Consider the following 22,837-nt stretch of genomic DNA (forward strand, 5'->3'; position numbering starts at 1 on the left):
TAAAATAAACAGTTGCATTTTTGTACCCAAATGCAGAGACCCCAGCTGAGACATTGAGTCCCAGGATTACTGAATTAGCAATGGATTCCCTTGCCTCATACCTGTCATTTCATTAGGCAAAAGCATCAGTGCGCTCTTCTCTTAGTATGGTCTGTCTACTAATAAGCAGCAACAGATTTCACCTACACTGCTTCCCCATACATTTTCAGTACCGCTACTATCTTCCAGTTCCAAAGAAAGAGTATAAGAATTTATCAAAACCATCTGTAAACAAAAAACCAACATGATTTCAGAAATGTAGACACATTACCTTTGGGTTTTTCCCTTCTTTGGCCAATAAAGCACGTAATCGCTCTTGCGAAGGTGGTGCAACAAATATAATGTATGGCTTCAAGTCAGAATTACGTAGTGTCTTCAGTGACTGCAGAAATAGAATTTATTAAAATATTTAACAGTTCCATCCATGAAAACGTCATTTAATGATGCATTATTCACATGCTATAATTGATAATATACTCTTCAAACACAATGACAATTGTACAATATATTAACAGCAGTATAATTAACCATAACAATATTACCATCACCACTCAAGAGTTCATTCACCATTTCCTACAAAATTGATATTCCAACATTTTTCAGCTTCATGGAACCCAAACATTTACTTTTCTTCATGAATATTCTTCATAATTAAACTGAAGAAACATATCTTTGGGTATCCAAAGGAAAAACTCACCTACATTGAAGTAAGTTTCCTTACAATGCTAAAGAATGGTACCAGCTTTGAACAGAGAGAAGAGTCTTTAATTGCTACAGTTTAGTATTTTCTGTTTTGAAAATTAAAATACAAGGTATCAGATATACTATTACTGTATGCTTAGCATGTTTTTTTTGCAGGTTGCATTGATATTAAGGGACAGTAAATAAAGAACCCAACTGTAGTTTGATTTTTTCAAAAGGTTCCTTTTATATGTCTCAGGACAAACAACTTGTCTCTGAGATGGATCTAATTATGTGGTTACAAAAATCTATTTTCAAAAGGTGTTCTGAATTACATGCTTTGCAATACCTATGAGCTATGCTGGTAAAGTGTCACATGGTCCCAACTGGTGATGGCTAATTATGGCTTCAGTACTAGCAGACCTTACTGGTGTGTCTAAGTTTTAGGTCTTCTTTTGCAGCATTTACAACAGTAGTAGACCTTATACATATTGTATGCATCAGAAAATGGGCAGTGTTCCAGGACTTTGCCTCTTCCCACGTTTGACTAAATTTCCAAGTTGAAGTCTGTATACATAGTTTCTCTCTTCTTTCTCCATGGTCAACAGGTCATAGCTAAAGAGCTTTTCAATATTGCTGATGTGATGTACATTAACCCTCTGTATTATGGAACTGCATAAACATTCCCCAAATGCAGTTTCCAAATATAATTCTAAACTTCCTCTCCATCTTCAAAAACCTCAGAGCTCACAGAATAACTGGAACACTGAGACACACAAATCCTATTTTAAATAATTTTTCAATTCAGATAGTTCTCACCAGCTTTCAGTACCTGGACACCAAGGTCCCTATTACCTTTAGCACAGATAAGATAATGCATTCATTTTCAAACAAGGAACAAGACTGTATTCATAACACACTAAACAGAGTCAACTGAACACCACTGAAAGAAATTTTGGAATAAAAGTGAAAATGGACCTTGAGAAGACACTAATTTTATATAAATCAAATACAGCTCTCTAGATTCTCAAAGTAGCTTCTACAATTAAAATACAACAGGCAACAGCTTTGCCATACCTGCGTATGAAGATTTAAAAGGCATATCTTGCCAGAATTGATGACTTGCCGCACAGAGTCTATGCTAGTACCATAGAGGTTCTTTTCAAACTCTCCGTATTCAATGAACTTCCCTGCAGCTATGTCACTTTCAAATGCCTGTCGGGAAATGAAATGGTAATCCCTGCCAGCTGCTTCAGTCTCTCTCCTGCTCCGAGTAGTATCTACAAATAAGAGTGACAAGAAAGAAATCAGAGATACACCTGTTGAATTGGAGAAATAAGTGGTTCTCTTAGGAGACATATTGCTAACAACAACAAAAAAAAAAGCATACGAAATATCCAAGAAATGAAAGTACTATTTTCTACAATAAATATCCCTGGACAGATTAAGTTGCCAAAGGCTAAACCTACATTTACAGGTCTTGTTTACATTATCTAGTGGGAAGAAATAGACAACTAGGAAAGGAAGAGTGCAGCTGCATTCCAAATATGAAAACAGATATAAGTTGGTTTTAGCAAATTACATTGCTAAAGCTGTTTGTAAACCTAATTTAGGGTACATTAGACATTAAAAATATAAAATTCACTGCAGCGTCAGTCATTTGGGAAGGCACTAAAACCACTTAAATTTAAATTTATGCAGGAGATGTGGGTTAAAAGTTCTTTGACCAATGCAGCAGTTTCTTTTTTAAACTTCTGTAATTCGCTCAAATTTTATTCAAATTGAAATACATGCATATCTTATAATGCCTCTATAACACTGTGCTGGGACACTGGGTATGCACTGACTTACCAAAGCTACTTTTTGCCACACAAGATATAACTTTATTATTTGTCCCTTATCCAAGAGCTGCTCAAACCCCCAGACCCCAATTACTATTTTCAACACAAGAGGATGTGTCTGAAGACAATGTTTAGAATAAGCAATCATATTTGCTCATCGAACTTACGCGGAACCGCAGACGCAAAGCGATCCACTTCATTATTCATAAGTCTCTGCCTCAATTCATTCTGGCCGCAGTTCTGTGGGCCAATCAGAACAATAGGCCGCTTCCTATTTGCTGGTTGATGATACAGTGACATTTCCTCATAGGTCAAAATTTCCTCATTGTCATAATCTTGAGAGAGAAACAATAAAATAGTCTCAATGTACTTTACTGATAATTACATGTATTGCGTGTTACGTAGTATCAAGTTTCAGGCAGCTCCTGACACTGCCCAGCATCTGAGTCCCCAGAGCAACAGAACCCCAAAAGATCATCACTTGCCCAGTAAGATGAGGCTTTCCTCCCACTCCCCACCCTTTCTTGAAAAAGAAAATGTGTTTCCACTTACTACTGACATAAGTAGTAGCATAAACTTGGGAAACAACTTCCTTGCCAAGGAGTAAGTTTCTACTACAAGAATAACACTTTATGCCCAACAACAAAAATCATCATCCCAATCCCAAAGTACTGCTATAAGAATATAGGATAAGCAGCCTGCAAACTCTCTGTGGAGGTTTCCATTTCCTAAACTTATTTATGCAGAGTGAGATGATATTACAAAACCATAATAAAATGGTTGATCAGTGTAAAATTATGAGTGCTTCCAGGCCTAAAAAGCTATCTATTTTTTTTATTCCTTTCATCTAGTCTTTATGAAAGACTAAATGACCTTACAAAACCTGCCACCTCTTACATCTTTTACTAAATGCTATTACAAACCTGCACAGAACATAATCAGGCAGTATTTCTAACATATCCTGAAATTCAGCATTCTTTTCACAAGGCTATTTGTAGAATCTTTTATAGTTGCTTTTAAGTACGAACACTGCGCAAAAGATATTACTTACCATCATTTTTATTTGCATTGTATAAAACCTTTTTCCGTTTCTTTTTGTTTTTCTTCGCACACCAGAGTTTTCCTAACCAAAATAAAAATCATCACAATCCAATACCTGTACACTACAAAGCTTCCTATCCCACCCGCTATCTGGATCTTTAAAGTGAAGTTTCAAAAAGGCATTACATTCTCTGGTTCATTACAGCAGTTTGGTGTGTATTAAGCAAATGTTACATACCAAGGACTTCAAATGAGTAATGGCAGATAAAATTCCTTAAGAAAAAAAAGGGGCTTTCCAAATTCCCCTGCATCATCCTAATTACATCACACATAGTTATGAAAAATACATGTGATTTATACAATAAAGCGCTAAATTCAGACCTGTATTTACATGATGAATTTCAAAGAATCATCCCACTTGTATTATAAGAAATGGAAGAATTTTCTATAAATTCACAATGACAAGGTTCCAGATATCACTAATCAGCACCTCCAGATTTATATTTTTTTTTTCCTTAGAAAGCATATATCCAACCTGATTTTTCTGGCTCCTTGTCTTCTTCTATGGTTTGCTTCATAGCTTCTCTTTGCTGCTGAAAACTTTTTCCTTAACGCATTAAAAGTACAAAAGCCGTTAACATTTAGAAGCCATTTCCATACTTTTTTGTAATGACTTATTAATTTTTCCTAAGCTTTTACATAAGAGAAATTTAAAAAGAAATTAGAATTTAAAAAGAAACTAAATTGCTGTGAAGCTTGTTTATTGCTATGAAAATATATTAACACAGACTAGCAGAACATAGTATCGTTCTGGCAAGTTTTACCTGGAAAATTAAAACTACTGGAAAGACTGCATTTCACACTATGATGAGATGGTCTAATTATTTTTGTATGTGTTCTATTTATACTAAGTCTTTGAACTTCAGCTTGAAAAACATTAGCCTATATTTAAATCTGTGCTCCTCTCAGCTTACTTGTCATAAAGTAACAGTGTGATATTCTATAGAATGTGAAAAGTATTCCACTCACTGTGTTTAACAGATCAGCACATCTTTAATGGACTATAATGCAGTACATATTTCCATGCAAAAACAATATAATAACTTCAGTGTCTGAAAACTGCATTACTCAAAGGCCCCCAAGAGTTAGAAAGGAACCATGATTGTCACATGTAACTGAAGCTCTTTGCTGTGTGAAAGCATGCAGAAAAGTTACCAAAAAAACCCCCAAAAAACCAACCATACAGTTTTCAAATAGACTACATGATCTATCAAGAAACCTAACAGCTGCTCTTATCTCCAGAGAACAAGGCAGGCTAAAATCACACGTTTCTGCCGTAGCCAGCAGGGAGAACTCTGAACCCACAGAGTCCCCAAGGTGAAGGAGTAAAGGAAGACGAAAGTAGCTCTTGAAAAGTGAACAGCAAAGGAAGCGCTAGCTTTACTCTGCATTTAGCATCTATACATAGAGATGCCTTAAAAGGTCAACTTTTTAAGTAAGTGAATTACATAATCAACAGTAGGCTCTGTTGCAAAAGGTTCAGTCCCAGATATTTAAGGGTATGCAAGTCTTTGAAAACCAGAATGTTGCTCCTGTGGCTATTGGAACAACTGGCTGTCAAACTTTTTCCTAGAGATTTATTTACCAGGGATAAGGCCTGCCAATGGCTGGTTATCTTCATCACCATCTCTGTAAGCCTGCCACCAATTTGGATCTTCTTGGCTGATCACATGGAGGATATCTCCTTTCTGAAAAGATAGTCCTAACTCTCGGCAAGGGACGTAGGGGTCATCAGAAGGATCATAGTCAAAATGTGCTTTCACATGTATCTGTGAGAGACCAAATGTAAAAAAAGAAAAAAAAAAAAACAAAACACCTTGTGACTTCTGAAGACTTACACCGCATCTTCCTGTGATGCAGTACAGCTCTGACATACAAAACCTCCAATATTCTATAAAATGGAAACTTCATCTGGGGCACACGAGATACTGCAATGGAATCATTACCTGGGTTAGCAATGGAAAAGACACAGCTGTGCTAGGTTGGAGGTGAAGGCCTGAATTTAACTCTTGTCAATTCTAAGTCTAGACAATTTTCTCACCATTTTAGGAGGTGAAACCCACTGATTTAAGTTCTCTGCATTCAAGAAGCATGAGAGGTATTTTGATTTGTTTAAATATCTAATAAATACACAGACTGAAACCCTGCTGGGCTTTAGGTGAAGTTGCACTTGTAAAATAATTTATTTTGTCATCAACTATTAATGTTTTTGTTTGGCTGTGATATAAATGGGTATGTTTTTTCTTCAAACTGTTAATGCTTTCTCAAGCGAAGTATGTTAGCTAAAAAGATAATGAACAAAGTTTACAGTACACAAATTTTCCCTCCCAAAGCATATCTGCAAGTTCCATCAACAACCCTTTTTTATACACATGAAAACAGAGAAATTGGGAATTTTGAAATAGAATTTCAGAAGCACACACAGTTCTACTTTTATGATTTCTTACTATTTTAGAAACCGAGTAAGTATCATATTAACAGTTTCACCTTAGAATCTGTCGTGGTTTAAGCCCAGTCGGTAACTGAGTACCACACAGCCGCTCACTCACTCCACCCCCTTTTTCCTCCTCCCTGCTCCCGGAGCTATGGGGAGGAGAATCGAAAGAATGTAACTCCCACGGATTGACATAAGAACAGTTCAGTAACTAAGGTATAACACAAACCCACTACTGCTACCACCAATAATAATAATGATAAGGGAAATAACAAGGGAAGAGAATACAACCGCTCACCACCTGCTGACCAATACCCAGCCTGATCAAGCAGTGATCTCAGCCTTCTGGGTAACTGCCCCCAGTTTATATACTGGGCATGACATGCTGTGGTATGGAATACCTCTTTGGTAAGTTCGGGTCAGGTGTCCTTTCTCTGTTTCCCCCTGGCTTCCCCTCCTCCCTGGCAGAGCATGAGACTCAAAGTCCTTGGTCAGAGTAAACATTACTGAGCAACAACAAAAAACACTGGTGTGTTATCAGTGCTGTTCCCAGGCTGAAAGTCAAAAACACAGCACTGCACCAGCTACTAAGAAGGAGAAAAATGACTGCTACTGCTGAACCCAGGACCATCAATCACTTTCAACACTTAATTCAAGTATTAATCTGGTAACAATTAAACCAATTTAAAAAATTAATTTTGGTTTTGCTTCACAATGTAAATTACTTCAAGAAGAATTTTCTCCACATTACTGGTAAAACAAGTTATCATCAAGCTCAAGAACTTACGTAGAGCTACTTACAACTGTCTCCTTTGCAGGTGGTGGCTTGCTCTGCTGACTGGGAATCAATACAAAGGTCAGAGTACCATGCATATCAGCCTGAGACAAAAAAATAAAACAAACAAGAAAACTCTTCATATACAGTATCAAAATACAGCTTAGGATTAAGAACTAATAATATATTTTAGTGAATGCTTCAAAAATTCCCATAAAAGGCAGTTCCTAGCAGCATATCATCTACCCCTTAACTGATTTAAAAGACAAAAGTACAGATACAGATGAAGTGAATCAATGACAGGCCAAAAAGCCAAATGCTGATATTCAGATTTTTAAAGCCTAGAATTCTTGATAATACATAAACTATTTATATTTTAAATGGAGCAGCTGCAATTCCACCAAGCAGCGACTTAGGAGAAATGGAGAGTAACATTCTCTTTTTTTGTGCAAAAAATACCAACAAATAAGATCTATGTTGTGAAGAAAAAAAAATTTTAAAAGATTATTATTTTTCTAAAATTGCTGAAGTGAAACAGTGTTTTTAAATCTAAAAATTTCTACTATGATTTTATGCTGTTAACAAAACAGTATTTAAAAATTTAACACACTCAAATCCTGCATCTGTAAAATACTCTGCATTTACTAGTTACTCATTAATTTCTTGTCTGTTGTTTTGACTAGTTGCTTTTGAACTCATTTATATTTTTTTCATGAATGCTAAAAGCATAATAAAGAGAAAAATGTCTATGTTGGTAAACTGCTAAACAAAAGGGGTCTTATTAGGAGGGAAAGAATTCTAGTCATGTAAAGATCCCCAGTGATACAATTCATGGTGGGTTAAGTCTGGTCACAACTAAGCATCCACCAGCTCATTACTCAATTCCCCTTCCCCAGCAGGATGAGGGAGAGAACTAGAAGAATCAAGGCAAGAACAACCTCATGGGTCAAGGTAAAGACAGTTTAATAAGTGAAGGCAAAAAACCCCAACCCAACAAGTGATGCAACAGCAGTCACTCACCACCCAGTTTTTATTGCTCAGCACCATATTATATGTCAGGATATATCACTGTGGTCAATCCAGGTCAGCTGTCCCAGCTCTGTCCCAGTTGGTCCCCTCCCCCAACCTCTTGCTCATCCCCAGCCTACTTGCATACAGGGGATAGAGTGAGAATCAGACAATGCCTTGACACTGTGCAAGCATTGCTCACAAATAGCTAGGAACATTGGTGAGTTATCAACACTGTTTCAGTCCAAAGCCAGCCTAAAACACAGCAACACATAAACTGCTATGAAGAAAATCATCTCCATCCCAGCCAGATACAACCACAATCGTACGGCCACATGTTTATTAACTACGGACTCAATCAGAGACAAAGAGGAAAAATTATATGGCTTTTCAGAGTTAAACGAAGTTTTTCTTAGAAATCATTAAAAGCAAGACTCCACATGATAGTTTGACTTTTCCAGCCCTGTAGGTTTCATTTCTGCACATAACTGCCATCATTCTTCTTAATATCATACTATGCATCAGAAAGAAAACTTGAAATGGCCCTTTACATATAAACACTAGCTATCAGAATTAAAACACTTTTAAACTAACGCTAAATGTGAGTACAAATGACAAGCAGATCCAGCAGGCTTCAGTCTTATGAAAGCAGTATTTTTTGCAGGGAAAACAAGTGTACAACTCACCAACAAGTCAAAAACTTCATTAACATCTTTTCCACGAATCTCAATGCCATTAATCTCTAGAACTTCATCCCCTTCATGTAACAGCCCACTCTTCTCTGCGGCACCTCCTTTCACTATTCGACTAATGATAACAGAATCCATTTCATTGCGAACAGTAGCGCCCTGTGTAGTAGCAATACATTCCGAATTTATTACACATATGAAACTCAAAGCCATCTATTGTACAGATTCCGAGCCAGGGGAGTAAAGAAACCGTGTTGAAAGTGAATTCAAGTAAAAGCTCAGATACATACACCCAATGCTCCAATTAAAAACACCACCACTTTGTTTCTTCAAGCTGCACTAGAGATTGAAGAGTTGAATTACTCCACGGCATAAGATTCATGATTTTTAAAAAAACATATTCTTAAGTAAACACTTATTTGAAAAATGCAAAATAGAAGATGAGTTGCTTAAAATCCTCAAACAACAACAACAACAACAAAAAAACAAATGCAAAAAAACCCCAAAGCAATGACAAAAAAAACCAACCATGGTTGTCACAAATGTACAAGCTAAAGTTTGAGACACTGAATTCTGTCAAGGGGTCCTTTCCAAACCCAAGTTGACAGAAGTTGACAAGTTTACAAGTTGACAGATTTTAAATGGCAGCATGGCTATTGCTGTATGAAGATACACACAAGTTTACCATCTGTTGACTATTTCTCATTTTGGAGGGAGGGGGAGTGTTTACAAGTTAATCATCACCTCCACTTTCAAATTCCAAAGCTTTCATAGCAATCTGCAAAGGACAAAAGGCTTATTACCTCCTTTACATATAACAGAGTGAGCACCAGTACTTACCAAAGGAATATCCCGAGCTTTCTCAATGCGAACTATTTTAACCGTCTCCCCTCCATACACACCAACATTCTCATAAATTTTTTCATCCGTCACAAGGTCTGGTTGCATTTCTTGTTCTGCAACCTTATCATGAGCCAGTAAAAGTGCCTGGTGTTAAACAAAATCAGCGCAGTTAGAGAAAATTTCACACGTCATACAAAATTAAAAATTCAAACTGAATACAAAATAGCAGTTTGATGAAATTCTGCAATTTGAATAGTCTTTGCAGGTTAGAGAACACTGCAAATGGACTTGAACAATAAAAAAAATAATCTATCACATCTATGTAGTACCTAATGCTTTCCGAAACTTTCCTTTCAAATTGGAAAAGAATAAAAAAACCCAACCAAACAAACAACTGAATACACAACTCTGTACTTACACCTTCTCCTTAAAAAAGCAGACACTGGTTTACTCTGTGTGTGAATTAGGACACAGACATAAGAAGTTACTGCAGTGAAAACTACTCATGGATTTACATCATCACCACAGGACAAAAATCCCTTTACGCACCCTATGCTAAGCATAAAACAGTTGTCAAAAACCCCCAGAAATAAGCAACGCAGCTCATGTGTTGCTCTGACCTTACTGATCTACTGCTACATCATTTATGTGCAAATCACCCTGTTATACATGAGAATGTAGCAAGGGCTGAATACATTCATGCACTATACTTGATTAGAAGTTTCCATTACTTGCTGGGAACTGGAAGCTTCTCCTCTTAGTACTGAGATCTGCAGAGCTGAAGAATAAAATTCCATCCTTGCCCAGTCAGCACAAGACATTTGCAAAAACAAAAAAGTTATACTGAAAACCACACAAAGAAATACTTCCATTAGATTAGAAGTTTCATTTTGTTTTACCTGCACATGAGGGGCATTCAGCAAAGCATTAAGCTCCTGCCCATCCTTATGGTGACTGGGTTTCAAAACACTCTGTACCTAAAAAGAAATCAAGTAATAAAACTCTTAATCTTCCCAATGATTTATCAATCCTCCCTTCCCTACTCAAGCACAAACCCAAACACAATTATTCTTTTCACTCAAAGTAAAGTATATCCACGTAGTAGTTACACCGGCTGACTCAACTTGATCTGGTACACATTAGGGAAACGTGATGAGACCATGGGATAACTGCAGCACATTCTGCCTCAGTAATTATCTACCAAATCTAAACTGGTATCCAGTGCATCATGCGTATTTTGTCAATACCAGAAACTGGCAATAAGCTCAGCAAACACAAAAAGATGCACACACACAAAAAATAAACTCTAGTAAGGAACACAATAGTGGAATCCGTCATGATGAAGTCTATTAAGTGAATACGCTGGGTCTTTTAAACAGACTAATTTCTCATTAATGTGATTATTCTTCCTTTCCCTTAAAAGCAAGTGGCTTATTTTTACCCAAGCCATTTCCATCAACAGGAAGACCAAAGATTCCAAGACAGATTTTGCAACGCATCCTGGAGTCCCTGCCTCAAAGTGTACAAGTCAAAACTTTAAAAGATCCCAGAAAATCAGGTTTCTTTGGCTCATTCAAAAATAATTCCTATTAGCAGAAGGGCAGTTTTTGCTCAAGCAGCCTCAGTTGTCAAAAAAGGTTTGCTTTCTCATACAGTTACCAAACATCCCTTGCCATCATGTCTTGCAAGTAGACTGATATGCTTATAGAGAAACCCAGGAGCAGGGAAGTCCCTCCTAGCTAAGTTGAGGCCGAATAAGATTCTTCCCATAGTCGTTATCCTCTGGTCTAATCTGACCAAAGGCACACAAACCCAAAGGCACAGATGAATCCAGAGACATCAAGAGTAAATTATATATACCAAGGCAGCAGCTTCCAGTGGTATGGAAAAGACTTTTTCCAAGAGCTTTTTACTCTTCAGGATAAGATAATGTGACATCAAAGAATCAAGAAAACACATGTTCGAAAGTGAAAATAATTAAGGTTTTTTTGTGTGTTCTAACAATACCTAAAGGTCTGAAGAGCCTCTATCTTAGAAGGAATTATCTACAGAAATGCTAACAACTCTTGGATGATACCAGGTAACAGTAATGAAAGCCATAAAGATAATTTTAAATCCTAGCAGAAGCCACTAAGTTAACTGTTCCCATGGAGCAAGACCCTCATGCTGCCAAGCGAACAGTGTCACATGGAATAAGTTCCTGTGCTTGCTAATAAAGCTGGCACAATCTCCAAAAGCCTTCCTTTTGACATCCGTAGAACATCCCTCCTGGTGAACAAATCTAGTATAGCTTACAATAGTCAAACAAGAAGCCACATTTATTTATTTCTTTAAAACTAATTTCTTACCCATACAGAACAGAAAGAATTCAGCTTCTTAGAGGCCTTTCAGTCATACCTCTGAATTGGTCAGGAAGCTATTATCCCTGGCTTAGCCTGAGTTTTGCCATAGAGCAGACAGAGCACTGTAAAGGATACATTTCACCAATAAATATTCCTCTGCGTTGAAAGAAGAGATTCTTCTATGCAAAAGGCTCTCATAAAGCTTTATTTTCCGTCTCTAACTTTAAAGTGACTTTCCTTTCTTGAAGAAGCTACAAGATTTTAAATCCTTATTTATTCCATCTGAATAACCCTTTTACAAGAAAGCCTATTTAGAAAGCAACTTAGAAGTCCTGCAAGCAAAACACCTTTTGAATGCAAGGTCAAATACTGGAGATTTGATAGATGAAAAGAAAGCAACCAAACCTAACCAGTCATTCTGTGTGCAGTGAATATCTTTTAATCAAGTTGAATTTCTGCTTTCAATAATTTGATTATTCAAAACTTTAATCACATCCTCCTTCCCCTAAGAGAAAGATGCATTTATTATTTGTTTATTTAATGAAGCCCTAGGAAAGCATCAGATTGCTATACACACCACTTACTACACCAGTATTGCTGCATGTCAGATTCCTTTGTAACTTGTGTTAATGAATTCCACAGTTTTATCAGACGAAGAAATTTGAATATAGGCCGTCATTCCAGAAGTGACACACTACAGGTAGCATAGCAATCCATACTAAATATGTAGCAATAATAGTATTTTCTTAACTCTTCAGCCTAGATCTTATTGTTAATTTTGTTACCTTCAGTTCAAGCAACTTCCCAAAAGCTACCAATTTGGTTTCACTATATATACCACAATTTGGAGGCACATACTGAAATGATACTAAATACTCAGAATTTAACCACATCTGCAAAATCCTTTGTTGTTTACTCTCAGGTGAGCAGGTCTGTCAGAGTGAATATACATGCACATTCTAGTGCATTTATAACCAGGAGTGACAGGCTTCCAGTGCATCCTCTCAAAGTACTGATGTAGTTTAATTGCCTGCACTTGCTGAAGTGAACAGTAGCAAGTCTGAAGCCTTCAGAAACATAGCCTATATAATTTCAGCCTATTAAGTATATTTAACAGCAAGAACATCTTTAAGGTATTTGATACATGCTGTTACAGGCCAAAAATTACAAACTGTCTTCAATGATGCATCCAATCACAGAATCATAGAATGGTTTGGGTTGGAAAAGACCTTAAGATCATCTAGTTCCAAACCTCCTGCCATGGGCAGGGATGCCTCACATTAGATCAGGTTGCTTATGGCCTCGTTCAGCCTGGCCTTGAACACTGCCAGGGATGAAGCTTTCAGGACTTCTCTAGGCAACCAGTTCCAGTGCCTCACCACCATCGCAGTAAAGAATTTCTTCCTTGTATTTAACCTAAATCTCCCCTGTTTGAGTCTTACAAGGTCAAGATTCAGACCACGATCCCATAATCTTTTCCCCCATCTTGGTCCATTTTAAATGGACTTAAAAAATCAATTTAATTACACTTGATGTTTCCTGGCTATTTTTATGTAAGACTTAGAGTACACCACATTACATGAAGATTAGCTTTCTAAAATAAATTCCTTAAGCTCAGGTGCTTCATTCCACCTTTTAAAGTCAATTAAAGTTTCTTTTTAAAAGAAAGAAAAATCTTCAGCTGTTGGTGCCTGGTTATTAAAGTCCCTGGGAAAAGTTAACTGCAGCAGTACACTACTAGTTTTAATAATTTTCTAAGGGAGACTAGAAAATAAAAATGCACCATTCTACTCTCATGACTGTTAATGGTTAAAAAATACAAAATCAAAAAGTTTTCACAACACACTGTTGATAAGACATTCCATTTTAAAAAAGTGATTAAAGTGTAAATGAAAGATTTTTTAAATTAACTTCATTGCAAATGATAATTCTCCCCAAACACACTTCCATAACTGTAGTTTAATTAAATATTAATATTTACCTTTCTTTTAAAAAAAAATTTACCTTTTTTTTTAAAAAAAAAGAGTACGGTCCACGTTGCAATATGAAATTATGTTGCAAACTGTCTTTTCCTGTTAGAGCTACAGAAACATGCGCTCTAGAACAGGTTCTCTTCCACACCAAAAAACCTCAAATAAAACATCTGTAGCTTCAAATGAGGACATACACTCCAAAATAGTTTGAATTAAACACTGTCACTGATGGCCTGTGCACTGAAATACACACACTAGATTACTTGCCATTTAAAATTAATGTTATGCATGTATCTGCTATTTTTCTTTCTTGTAATGCCTTGTGGCTTTTATCATCAAGATGTTACCAGTATCTTAAACCCAGGCATTTGCAGTTCTTTTCAAAAACACCCTGAAGTAAATAAACAATAAGTAAACTGGTTTTTGGGGGAGCTTCTCATGCCTATGTTTAGGGATGGAAAACAGACATAACCAAAAATCAAAGTACAAGAAAAAAACCTGGGCATGCAAGACAGACATTTTGACAGGCTGAAAAAAAAACACAAACCAAACCCAACTTTTCCTAAAGCAGAAATTATTTCTTCCCATACTGCTAGCATAACAAATACAGTAACCTTTCCAAAAGGAGTAAAGGATCTCAAAAAAACAAGCATAAGCACAAGCATCTTGTATTCAGGATGTACCAGGAAGTACAGAGTGATGTGAATGGAGGCTTCAAAGTGTTCTTTGAAGTCAGACACTTCTGTCAGTCAGAAATATTTGTCCTGAATTTCTGGCTCGATTGTTTCAGGATGCTATTTAACACACTGCAAAATACAAGTCACTTAAATACACCCAAAGATGACTCACTGAGAAAGTAGACTGAAAATGCGAACAGACATATGCAATATATTGACTTTTCAGGAATTTCAAGACTGGACACGACAAGGATGAGAGATGAAGAATCAAAATGAATGTCTCTCTTCTGGGTGTTAAGAAAATGAATTTTAGATTAAAGAAATATTTTCTTTGTGCTTAACCTTTGCCATGGATTGCTAAGAGACATGAAAATGGCTTCTCAGCACTCTCTGATTTTACTATTTACCATATCACCTGGAAAAGAAAGAGAGGAATGTGTTGGGAAGCTGAGGGGTACGGAAGATGGGGAGGAATATGAAGATTTGAAAACAGATGTAGATTTTTCCTAGGCATATTTTCTTGGAAATTTGTATTAAGCAGCAAATAAAAGTATTTCATATCCATGAAGGTGAAAAAACAGCTTTCTTAAGAAATGTATCTGTAACTATCAATGTTATAAATGAAGATTCAAAAACTCTGGCTTGTATCTGAATGAAATCCCAAGCTAGGCTTGTGTCAAGTGGGTGTTTGGGGAAGTAGTTTACAATCAGAAGTTAGATGAAAAGGTTCCTTCAGGCTCACAGACATCAAAGCAGCCTACTGAGGATCCTATAGCACCCTACAGCCTGATAAAAAGCCAGAGGAAAGCTCCTATGTAAAATACTCCCACCTGGTTTTGGCACAGCCTTGCTGACAAACCTAAACAGAAAAATCCTGAGCTGCAATTCAGTCAGTACAGTGCACCTTTAGATAATATTTAAGTTACATCCCTCAAGAATCAGTAATTTCTTCTGCAAAAGAAGTTCAAGCTTGCTACAATGCTGTTTTCCTTGACTTACAAGGTTAAAGTCTAGAAAAAGGAAGGAGAGTGGAAAGAACTGTTGAAAAATAAAATTGCTTCAGGCAGTAAGAAAACCAGACACACACACACACATACACACCACCCCCCACCCCCCGCCCTCGAAAAAAAAAACAAACAACAAAAAGAAAAACCAGCTTGCTGGCATACTGAAATTGGAGTGATGTACCTTTGAGTAACTGGAGAATAGCTATATACTGGTGCAGATACTCCAACAGGTGTACCAGAGCCTGGTTTTGAATGGCTAAGTTTGGTTCACGGGGTCCTAATGCAGGAACATTTACCCAGCCCCTGAATCTGGCTTTCCTGAACACTGCAGTGCTATGCTTGCACTGATACGGGTATTCAAGCTCGAAGTTTAAAATTTAAACATATTAACAAATGTATACTCATATAAGATGTAGCCACACTTCAATATATACATGCACCTGGCCATAGAAAATGAAGATAAAGTTATTGAGCAACCCCTCAGTGTCTTGGCTGCATCCAGCCACATGCAGAAACTCATTCTGTTCACAGCAGTGCTGAGTCTTCTGTAAATCACTACTAATGCTTATGAAGTAGGTATGCAGGTATTGCCCATCTATACTGAAGCATCAAAGAAAGCAGTTAACCTGGCTGAAACTGTAAAAGATTAAAGTTAAAAATCTTGCTCAAGTAAATTTCTAAAACAATACTTTAATAATTTCTAAAAGACATATCAGATCTTATAAGAGAGCTGTCATCTGGCAGACAAAATTTAAGTGCAATCTGACCAGCACAGCAGTGATTTTAACATTGAAAGAAAGTATTAAAGGATCTGTTGCTCACTTTAAAGCAGTATGCTTGTTTCAACTATGGTTGTGTTTCCAGAGATGCCTCTCAATTTAAGAATCATGGCTCAGCTCAGAGGAAAGTCACTAATAGAAAGCTGGAATTCAATTTCTGAATACTTATTATAAAGAATACTAAAGGTAAATGACTTAAATTTTCATAACCACTCCCTTTTCCTATGTTTAAACATAGTACCTTTTCTGTTGCATATCTATCCATGCTAAAAAGGGAGTTCGTATACCCAAATATTGTTCTGGTTACAGTTTGGAAATCTGGAAAAACCGGATACAGCAATCAATGACTATTATAAACCCTTTCATATGCACCATTCAATAAGTCAGACAAGCTTGACAGGTACATATTTCAACAACAGCTATGATTATAGGTTTCACATATTTCACAGAGAAGCATACTGTACATACCTCTTGTGCTAGTTCTTGTGCGTTGGAGATGAGAGGATATGGAGGGCTGGCTTTGTTCATATGCACTGTAACAGCATTGTGTATCTTAAATGCATTCTGAAAATCAGTATTTTGAACAAGCTGTAAAATGAGAGAGATATCCTCTTGGCTCTGAGGGTCTACCAAAATATGCTGGATATGCTTAATGGAAGTTAACAGTTCTTCCACTTCTAGGTAGGAAATAACAAAATACAAATAAGATATGAGTTAACAAGATTCATAGTTAAGCAATGTTTATATAAAGATTTTTCTAAAAAGCTTTTTTGCTGTTCATGCTTTTGATCAGCAATGACATATGCAAGTTCACTCTGACTTCTAGTAGCAGAACAATATACCTGAATCAAAAAAGGACCACAAAGTTGGTAAAAGGAGAGAGACATAAAAGAAGCTGATACAGTTTAAATTTGAAATCCTATTGCAGGAGCAGGTCTTCTCTAAAAGAAATTATAAAAGATCCAATAACTGCAGTTCATGTATGTCAAATGTCAAAGAGGGACTTTTTGCCACATGAAAATAAGTCCTTTGCCAAACAGATCTTAATCACGGAACATTCAGTTATATTCACAGAATCATAGAATATGTGGGTTGGAAGGGCCCTTCAGAGGTCATCGAGTCCAAAGTGTTATTTTGATACATCATTCCATGTGTATCTGCCATGGTAGACAACTAAGTATTGCTTAGTTATAGAATGAGTGTTTGGTAAACAAACTACACCCAATTTTTGAACATAAAATTATGCTCAGACTTGACATATTAAAATAAAAAGGTACAGATGAAAAAAAAGTCAGCTGTCAAGAGTTCAGAAAGTCATCTGCACCAGAAGAAAGTCTGTATCTTTTACCTACAAGATTATGAGTTCTATTTAGACTATAAAATATTTTAATGAATTTTAATAACCAGTTTCTACATGTTTGCAGAATATTACACATGTACTAAGTTACTGAGCTTCAAGAACTACTCTGATACTTTACAGATGCTTTTTAAAGACTGTCAAATTAACATGTTTTTGAACCAATCAGAATTTCTGCAAAGTATGTCATTTTTCAGTATCAAGTAGTGAGAAACTACCTAAATCAAGGAATATGTATCGTACCTATAATGTGAATCAACTCAAGTAAGAAATCCTCAAACAGATCAAAAAATCAGTGGATGTTTTGCGCCTGAAATAATGTATGCATTCTCACACATAATGTGACAAAATCTTTTCGGCCACAAGAGGCCAGTCACCTATCTTCTGTTTTAATAAATTCAAGTAAGCTAGAATTTTGAATCCTGATAGTTTCAAAAAATGAACAACAAAGAAAATCCCACATTTTAAAACTGTGACTTGATACTGAGGTCAATCTCCCTTACTGATATCAAAATATCAGCTTGGAGAACTTTTAAGATTCAGGAACCTTCATTTATTCATTATGAGCTAACTAAATGACATTAAAATAGGAATGCTATCAAGACATCATCTAAGTTGCACTTTTTACATGAAAATTCACAGAGGATTACTAATCACCGATTGCTAACCTGTCTATATTCTGTGAGAAATTTCCTTTACCTAGTTTTAACCTCAAATTCACCAGTACTCTGAACACAATGCTAGACTCAAACTTGAGCACAAGATTAAAACAGTTAATAACTGGGCACACGAAAACTATAATCCCTAATAAATTACACATTTCAAACAAGTTAAATGGTTTTCATTTTGGACAAAGAATATCTACACGTTTTCAATTCTGAGTTTGCAAGTCAGTCTTCTGTATAATAAAAGGAAACAAACAATACAGAGCTACTACTCTAATTCTGTACTGTCTGCAGGACAACAAACCAACCAAATCCAACCTTTCCGGAACCATTCCACACATGCCAAAAACATCCTATCCACAAAAGGTCAAAGGTTTCTTCCTGTAACCACCAAAGAAGCAAAGTGCAGTAGTACAAAAGCTGCATGGAAAACTCAGATTCTGGCTGTGCAGGATATTCCACAGGTGAAATCCAGTACAGCTCACAACACTAATAAAGGCAGCCAATGTCTCACTAGAGAACTGTATACACAATATACTGCTTACCACACAGAGAGAAATGCCATTTGGAGAGAAAGCTAAAGAACACTCTACAAGCAAGAATATTTGCTAAACAGGACACTGTCAGCTGGCAAAATTCTGATCTAGTGCAGTATGCATATTACCAAAGCACCACAGCAACTGATTCTCCCAAGTCAGAGGAAATGCACTATTTTCAAGCATTTAACAAAAAGTGTAAACCAGTCAGATGTTACTGTAAAGTTCCTCCTGATACCTGTCCAGTTATACACACCAACCCAAAATTCTACCAGTTGTTATTGTTACCAGATTCAAAAAACAGTGAGGCATTAGAGAAGAACCTCACCTCTTCTAACCCTCCCTATGCATAAACTATTTTATTCCATTATTTCTGAATCGTCTATCCCCCCTTATATATATCACAGGACTCAAATATATTTACCCATATGTACACAAACAATTCTAAAACATATTCCGTAAGATAAATACAGACATCTTATTCTGCATAAAAAGACGTCCTATTCCTAGATGCCTCTACATATTCTTGTTTCAGCACTTTACTATTTCCTTCTGTGTCGCCCTGTCTTGCAAACTACCACAGTACTCTCTCCTCCCTGTATAATTCCTTTCTATATTGAATCCTTCTTTGTGCTGGATGCAAAAGCCCTATACCAAATTATATGTCCCCCATGAAGCAAAAAAAAAAAAAAAAAACCCTCCCCATCACAATTCTAAAAGAGAAATAATGCTTGAAAGGAGTGAAACGAAACATTCCCCAAAAGCTAGCAATCCATTGCTTAGTCACTTGTTTAATAAAAATAACTCACATACACATCTGGCTAGCTCTCTCTAGGTTCCTGCTTCTGAATTCTAAATCAGAGATGAGATTTTATTGCAAGTTTTTTGGTTTGGTAGTCTTAAAAAAAGGAAAAATCCAAGCAACAAAGACTCAATCTCTAGACATTTCCTACTGCAAGGGTTGTCTGGAGGGAAAAAAGATCAGTAAAAGACTAACATCTGCATTTACTCACAGAAAAAAGTCAGGGTTCTTTGGCAGAACAAGTCCATTTTTTAATCGCAGATCAATTATCAATCAAGTACTTTTTTAAAAAGTCTTCTTTTACAAGTAGTGTTGCAGCCTTTTTTCCATTAGGCTATGAAATGGCTGGAATGTGACCGAGCACTGTGCGATATGCACATTAATCAAAAGACTGCAGGGCAAAAGTATGCAACTGCAGGGGAGGACCCATGGTCACAGCCTAACATGCTAGATTAGAAAAAGAAAATAGCTGCTGTTAATCACCTCAAACAAAAATTTATGAACAGCAAACTTAAGATATAATTGGATTTATTATATGTCAGCACTAAGATCTTAATTCCCAAGCTTTTTACAGATCCCTGGAGTAACTCTATGTGCTGGTATTAGCACACTAATACTCCACGTATTACTTGAATCACAGGGCTAAATAGTGTTTTATCCAAAACTATTTGTAAAATTTTATTTATAACACATTTATAAATAAGTATTAAAAAAACCAACTCCAAAACCCAACCCAAAGCCAAACAAATAGGCACATTTTCCTCTAAAAACCCCAGTTCACTGTAGCCAGAAAAGGTTCAAAGTGTCAGTTACTCATTTAACTAAATTAGCTGAATGGACTGTAGCAAGCAAAAGCTTCACTGCATTTTATAGAAGTAAACTGCTATGAAAAAGTCAGTTACTTACACACACATGTTCTAGGCGCACATCAAGTTATTCCCATTAAGACAGCTGTCTAAATCATATACTGTTTTAATAACAAACACGCTCTTTAAAATTGTTTTGATTGTGTCCTGTTTTATAAATACAATCCAATTTCCTTAATCTAGTCTGCCTTTTAAGATGAAAAGATTAAGGACTTGGCAAAGATCTGCCACATTTAACACTGGAACTTATGAAACATTTGCAAAACTAAAAATACAAGCAATCAGGTCAATATTCTTATTTTAAACATATATTTTTAGAAGCTCTACTGATTAACTAACACACACATACACACACACACACACACACACACACAAAACCTCAAACTATAAAAAACCAAACTAAAAATCAGTATTTTAAAAAAGACTGAATAAGGGCAGGTTTTGGACAAAGTCAGGGGCTAGCAAGTTTCTCAGAGACCAAAAAGTTCTATATGTAAATTTACAAAAAATCAGGCCTCTCCAGTTCAGGTATCCAATAAAAAAGCAGAAGAGATAATGAACTCAAATCCTCTCTATGAACCCATATTATTTTGTGAGTGTGCATGTGTGTATATATGCTCATAAGGCAACATCCCCGGCCCTGATATTAATCAGGGACAGCTTTCAGAAGTAAAAAAAAAAAAAAAAAAAAAAATTCTTCTCAAATTCAGCATTAGTGTCAGACGTCAGTACGATTAATCAGGAAACTGGAAAAAGGATGTGCTTAGAAGTGGAGGAAAATTTTGCAAGAAGCAAAGTTACTGCAGAAAAACTGTTAAATTTAAAATTATGACTCAGTTTTTGACAGCACTGATGACTGAACAGAAATTTCTTATGGATTATGCAAGTTAAGAGATTCACAGCATTTCATTTACAACATTTTTTAAGTTTGCAACTCAACATCACAGTTGAGTATAACCAAAGCACCACTCTTGACAGAAGTTCTTAACTATTCTAAATCCTCCTCCCAAATCTTAAGTCTACCTGATCCAAATTGTTACCATGATTCTGTCCTGCAAGGAAATAGCAGTAGTATGTTCGCATGCTTGTCAATATTACGTCATGACTTTTCTGATTGAAATAGATGCCTACGAAGCCCTAATTCAGCTCCCTGGTGCATATATAGATCTATCATGATCTAGCCTAACTACATCTCCTAAAACTCTTCGCCTTTCACTTCCAGTGTTTGACATCAATCTTTGCATTTTCTGTTTTGAGTTCTCTCTAAGAAAAGAATTTCACAATCAAGCATCTAACAATGACAGCTATGAAGCAAACAATTTCAGAACCACTCTCTTTAAAAATTACTAACATTCCATTTTTATCAATATCCAAGTGTTAAGGTAAGCAGATTTTCACTATCAATGTCAATACGTTAAGATTGTAAATTATATTAGGTGAAAAATTGATAATGCAAGACAGTCAGAAGAAATCCCCAGAGTGTTTCTTCTAAATATTAAAAACTTGTATTTTGATTTTAAATGACAATAAGTGTTTATTAATTGCTTATTCTGGTCTGTGCTTCATCAAACATAATAAAATTGGGTATTACCTGCATGGTTTTCCCCAGCGTAAAGACAATGGAGATATGCACTCTCATTATATAACTGTAAATAACTCATTAGTTATTTACAGGGCATTTGATTGGTCCCCGAACTAATCGGTTTTGAAAAGCTATTTGCTGAAGCACACAGCCTGATGCTTGACTAAATAAATAAATAAACCCTCAAACGACCCCAAATCCAAAGAACCAGAAGACATTAAGCCTACATATGAATTAGCTAAATTGGGTTTTCAGTGGCCTAAAACAACATTAGTATCATATCAACTATTTTCCCTATTAGTCCATTCACTGCATTTTACCTACCTAGTGTCTTCACAGTATAATGAGGACTTTCTAAAACAATTCCTTCTTCTGTGTCAAATATAGGATTATCTATTCCAGTTTTAGGAGGAATTTGTGCCAGTTTTTTTAGCCTCATGGAAGCAGTAAGGTCCAGTTCTTGTTTCTTCCCCTCTTCTTCCCGTCTGCGCCTTATGTCCTCCTGTTGCTGTCGAATTCGCTCGAGTTGAGCGCTCCGCCGCATGGGCATCATCCTGGAGCCCAAATCGCCAGGGCAATCAACCCCCATTTCTCTGTGCTTCTGAGGTTCCTCAGGAGATGCAAGATGTACATTTTTTACTTCAATGTCAGAATCTTCTGTGATATGTCCATTCATATGAGAAGTTGTCATGATTGGTTTTAATTATTCTCTTCAAACAGAAATGCTCTTATTAGGCCAGTTTTCACTATGACATTGCATAAAATCCATTGTATCTTCAAAAATATTTCCCTTCCATCACAAGACAGTTGAAGAAACATCCAGGAAGACTCTAAAGAAAG

The 22,837-nt window shown here is 36.2% G+C and overlaps 1 protein-coding gene across 2 annotated transcripts in view; it reads right to left on the reverse strand.

The window, feature by feature from the left end:
- PALS1 (protein associated with LIN7 1, MAGUK p55 family member) overlaps positions 1-22,837 on the reverse strand; it is a 58,084-nt gene that overhangs the window by 4,171 nt on the left and 31,076 nt on the right. The window contains exons 2-13 of one of the 2 annotated variants that reach the window (XM_080618975.1): positions 22,322-22,827; positions 16,658-16,866; positions 10,311-10,388; positions 9,409-9,555; positions 8,566-8,727; positions 6,898-6,975; positions 5,248-5,431; positions 4,138-4,209; positions 3,613-3,684; positions 2,729-2,896; positions 1,798-2,000; positions 311-421 (exon numbers count right to left, since the gene is read on the reverse strand). In XM_080618975.1, coding sequence (XP_080475101.1) covers positions 311-421; positions 1,798-2,000; positions 2,729-2,896; positions 3,613-3,684; positions 4,138-4,209; positions 5,248-5,431; positions 6,898-6,975; positions 8,566-8,727; positions 9,409-9,555; positions 10,311-10,388; positions 16,658-16,866; positions 22,322-22,688 — 1,851 coding nt within the window. In that variant the 5' untranslated portion in view covers positions 22,689-22,827. The remainder of the gene's footprint in view (positions 1-310; positions 422-1,797; positions 2,001-2,728; positions 2,897-3,612; positions 3,685-4,137; positions 4,210-5,247; positions 5,432-6,897; positions 6,976-8,565; positions 8,728-9,408; positions 9,556-10,310; positions 10,389-16,657; positions 16,867-22,321; positions 22,828-22,837) is intronic. The other variant, XM_080618976.1, reaches the window with a different exon arrangement.

The sequence above is a fragment of the Psittacula echo genome, assembly GCF_963264785.1.
Source record: "Psittacula echo genome assembly, chromosome: 5".
Lineage (NCBI taxonomy): Eukaryota > Metazoa > Chordata > Aves > Psittaciformes > Psittacidae > Psittacula > Psittacula echo.